Genomic DNA, 4800 nt, shown 5'->3' on the forward strand with positions numbered 1-4800 from the left:
ATAGGCTCCACGAGTGTTCCCTTTTCCAAATGATAGTTACCTAAGGTTCTGCTGCCCACACAGCCAGGCAGAAAAATCACTCTCTTCTTGTTAGTAACACTTTCACACCTCTCAACAACTTCAAAATCATATATATTTGTTTTTTCTGTCCTGTACAGTTTAACCTGCCTGCCCCCAACCCTTTTGCAGTGGGCTATCAAATGAGTAACAACACATCTTACAAGGCAACTAGAACAAGTGAAAGAACTTGGCTTGTGTAGTATTACAGCTACATTAAACTGTTCAAATAGTTTGGAAAGCCCCAAATAAAGTATCATAAAAATACTTACTAGGATTTTCTCCTAAAACGTCTGATACAAGAAATACGTAACATTTCTGACTTGTATCTCTGCTAAATCAAGTAAATGGATGTGAAAATCAGACTGAAAATTTATTAAAACAATTCAAGGAATCTTATTATACCCATTTAAGTGTAGCGTAGGAGGAGAAAACATTTTTTTCCATATAAATAATACAATGTGCTTTAATATTCCAAATATTGGAAAAAAAACAAAAGGCCGAAACCAGATCTCCTTTTTCCTCTTACTCAAGAGTTTGATTTGAAACTCAATAAGCAAGGATCTACTCAGTTGGGGGGGTAATGGTCTGAGCCACCTGAGAGTGACTGAATTCAAGGCTGCCCAGGACTATATGGCTGGATTAGGACAAGGACCCAAAGAAGAAATGACCCTGGAGAGATAAGTCAGCAGCATCACTGGAACTGAGATGGAGGCTTTCAGGAGGAGTGGAGAAAGGGTGTAGGAAGGAAATGGGTTAAATTTAAAAAAACAAAAACAAAAAAAGGATGGAAACACCTTCATAGGTCAGTAGAAGAGGATGTAACAAAGACCAACGCACAAACAATACTTAGTGGGACATTCTGGAGACTGGTGGGGAGGGGGAGAGAGAGTCAGTCTGCTTAGAAAAGGATCTAGATAAACTGTCCAGAGGTCTGGCAAGAATTCTTCCTGGCCATCTGCAGATTTGTGGCAACAGCTTTTTTTGAAGGTACTTTTTTCTCCACACCCCTTCTTTCCATTCATATAGCATTCCCTCCCCTCCTTCATTACAGAGAGCATATTTTGGAGCCAAATGTGTTAACATGATATTAAAAAAGAGAATTTTCCTATACCTGTTAAATTTTACTGAATTTTTAAAATGTTCCACACGCTGTCTCAGGAAGTATTACATTCAGAACCCTTTCTATATGATGGGGTGTTGTCATAATTTTAGCACATGCATCAGTTGTTGGAGGGTACATACTCGCATACAAGCTTGATGCACTGGAAGTTTTCTTGAGAAAGGAATAAGGCTTCTGTGCTTGGCTACATCTAAGCCAGTACTGTACACTCCAGAGCTTATCTTTGTCCCACAGAGAATTGCACACTCTTCTGAATAGAAAAACATTTCCAAGATCCTTCATGTACTCATGAACAGTAAGTTTAATGTTTTCCCCTCCCTTTTAAATAAAGAAGTATCTTAATCGTTTTAAATAATGTGCCATTTATAAGAACTCACTAATCAATTAAATTTTATATTTTTTGTCTTCCAGGCACTTAAAAAAATCCTAAATCTCAAAAGTAGATGACTCTATATAGTACTTTTATCTCTGAATGAGTGACTTGGATATCTGAATATTCTCAATCACATCTGAAAATGTCAGAGTGTGCAGGAGGAGGATAGCCAGTGCGAGCAAACCACCCTTTAAAGAATAACCTGAGAAGATATGAAGGGAGAAAGAAAAGAAACAAGTAATTTGAGCTGGTAGAATCAGGAGTCACAGCATTTAAAAAACATGACAGATCATGAAGATGATCCACAGGAAAGTGTCAAGAAGCACGGTGGACCGCACCTGAATGTCCTGAGTGCCCACCTCCTCCCCAATTACCTTAGTAAAAATCATACAAGGCTGTTAACTCCAGAATTTAGAAATCTATTTCTTGTGCTTCAGAAACTCTTTATTTTCCTCAATCTTCATGATTTTTTTTATTCTATGGGGGAGCTTCTTGGACTGAGTCAAAGTTACTAAATATTGTGCCGTTGGCTCTAGTGCCCAGGTGACTAGGCTGGGTGCACAATGAGCTAACTGCTTCCTCTCAATATTCTCTCACAATTGCCCCGATGTCCTCACCTGGCTAGCCCTCTATTTCATTTAAGGAAGGCTAGAAACGAAGAGAGCTATGGCTGACAGGTTTAGAAAAGGTTTAGTTCTTTGAGGTTCAAGTATTAGATATGATACTGTCAACACTTAAATACAGGTGCCCAATTGTTATAGGGACATTTCTGTATCTTTGGTGGGAAGAAATGGGGAAATAACAAGAAATGGACAGACCAGACTGCACAAACAGGTCAGAGAGGCCACTGATTATACCAAGATTTCAGTGAGCACAATGACCAAGCTTAGGTGCTAGGGTTTTCAGGCTGAAGTTTTGTAATATACCATTACATTATTTACTAATAATCTATCTTTCTAAGTAGCGTTTGATGGAAGGAAAAATGAGCAGAGAGAAAAACAGGTCATATTATGCCTCTGTATCATAAGATGTAACAGAAACCAAAAGGTGAAGTTTATTCTCATCGAAACAGTTTTAGCTCAATTCCTTCTCATAATCTTTTTTGCTTTTTCTCTTTAGATTGGCAAAGATTCAGGCAGGGTCTCCTAATGGTAAAATTTAAATTATAAAAATATTTATTGATTATGTCTCTTTTAAAAATGTCTGGCAACCCCAACTAATCATCCAATACGCAAACTGTAAACACACAAAAGAGTAACAACTGGGTGTGAGTAAGCCAACTATGAAAAGGTGACAGACAGACTGAGCACAAGTGCAGGAGAGAGCAATAGAGAACGGAAAACAGGGCACACATGTGCTGGAGAACGACAATCTGAGTGTGATTTCAATGCAACCACTTGAAAAACATCTGGGCCAAAACTAAAACTTAGGAGGAATGGACGAGCCTTCTTTGTGAGCATGCTCAGCATATTGGCATGGAAACAACGAAGCACAGAATCTCTGTAGTCACTTTACAATGGATGGCTGCCATTTCTAGGATGCAAAGAAATTTTCTTTCTGGTCCCTGGATACATCATTTCTTGTTTTTCCATGTTTCCTTGACCTTGGAGGACTGCAGCTGTTGTTAAAAAATTCCCAAAGAAACCCTTCAATAAAACAAAAGAACTGCAGTATCAGTAACACTGACTTTGCTGGAATGCCCCCTTCCCTCTACCTTGGCCTGTGATTTTCTTCCGGGCATGTCCAGCAGGAATGGTTAAGTTTTACCAATCCACTTGATACTAAGCCAGCACAGACGTCAGTCCCATAGTCACAGAGCTAGAGTGGAAGGGGCCAAAGGTATGTATGTGTATGTATGTGTTGTTCGGGGATCTGGACACCGCCCTCACTTTGTAACCCTTGCCCAGAACACTGGGGTTGCTTCCACTGGAGAGACTTCACGGTAACTCTAGAAGTGTCATTAAATACTCAGTTCACGAAGGTTGACCTCCTCCATTGTCATAGGATGATGCAGCATCTGCAGAAGCGCTGTCTGCTGCCCCCTACTGACGGGGGTGGAGTGACAGGTGCGAAGTACGCGTGGACTTTAATATTGGGTAAATGGGTCTGAAACAAGACAGAAACATTACTAAGTGAGAGTTTCAACAGAAAGTGCAATGTTGCTTTTCAGAGAAACCACTAAGAAGATGAATGGACATGAAAGCAGGGTTGAAGCTGGGAAACAGTCAGAGAGGGCTTCTACTTTGTACCATATCAAATTCTAAGTGACAAAATGAAGCTTACATAACTTTGATACTGGCTTCTATAATTACAAAACTAGAGAAAAAATTATCTTTAAAGAAATTACACACGTTAAAGACACTAACTGAAATAAACTATAAAAACAAATTCTTTTTCCCAAGTGATTATGAGCAGTATATATTTCTAATTTAAAAAAACACCACCAAAACAAACAAAAAACTATCCTAAGCTCATTAGCCTCTTTTAATACTTCTAGTCTTTACTACATAAATAGTTTTCGAGTACCTACTAGAATCAAGGCACTGTGCAAGTTGGTATATAAGAGCAGACCAAAGGTGGCCAAGATGAGCCTCCTGCTCTTGAGATTACAGCCTATATATAAACAGCTAAATCAAAGTGGTCAAAATGCTATGTCACTTCAGGAACAAGTAAAGACTTCTGTGAGAGACAGAAGAGATACTTGACAGCTAGACAGGTCTAGGAACCATAGTGCAAACTGGATATAGAAGAGGCTCCGGTTGACCTTTGGCTCTTTTCTTTTGGTGTAGAAGAAATATGGATCTTGGATCTTACACTGTAGTCAGAACTTCAATGTCTGAAGTGAAAGGAGGAAATGGGGTCAGCTGAAATTCAAGATGAGATTTGTTGGTCCTTTATGTGCTCAGGAGCCCAAAGAGCAACATAGATTAGACTGGTGGTAAGGGCCTAAATAAGCACAGTGCCTTTCTCACAGCAGGTGTAAAGCAGATGCCCCAGTAAATGCCTATTGAACTGAATGATCTAACTTACAAAGTCATCCAGCATTTTACAACCTTTTTGTTGGCAACCTGTCTGCAAGTCAATTCACAGATTGAGGAGCACTCTAGTGTGGAGGATGGGGCAAAAAGCAAAGGCTCAAAGTAACTCTCCTTGATCTAACTGCTGTCTTGGGGGATGGAGGACAACAGGGCAATTCCTAGAAAGAGAGTGACTTAGTATGAAAGAAAACAGAAATTAAATTGTTAAA

At 39.3% G+C, this 4800-nt stretch overlaps 1 protein-coding gene across 2 annotated transcripts in view; it reads right to left on the reverse strand.

Moving 5' to 3' along the window:
* Positions 1-3551: 3551 nt before the first annotated feature.
* LOC102862427 (F-box/LRR-repeat protein 20-like) overlaps positions 3552-4800 on the reverse strand; it is a 46960-nt gene continuing 45711 nt past the window's right edge. For both annotated transcript variants that reach the window (XM_006889379.1, XM_006889378.1), the window contains one exon: positions 3552-3660. In XM_006889379.1, the coding sequence (XP_006889441.1) occupies positions 3552-3660 (109 nt within the window). The remainder of the gene's footprint in view (positions 3661-4800) is intronic.

This window comes from Elephantulus edwardii, unplaced genomic scaffold (assembly GCF_000299155.1).
Source record: "Elephantulus edwardii isolate Elephantulus edwardi_28Jun2011 unplaced genomic scaffold, EleEdw1.0 scaffold00077, whole genome shotgun sequence".
NCBI lineage: Eukaryota > Metazoa > Chordata > Mammalia > Macroscelidea > Macroscelididae > Elephantulus > Elephantulus edwardii.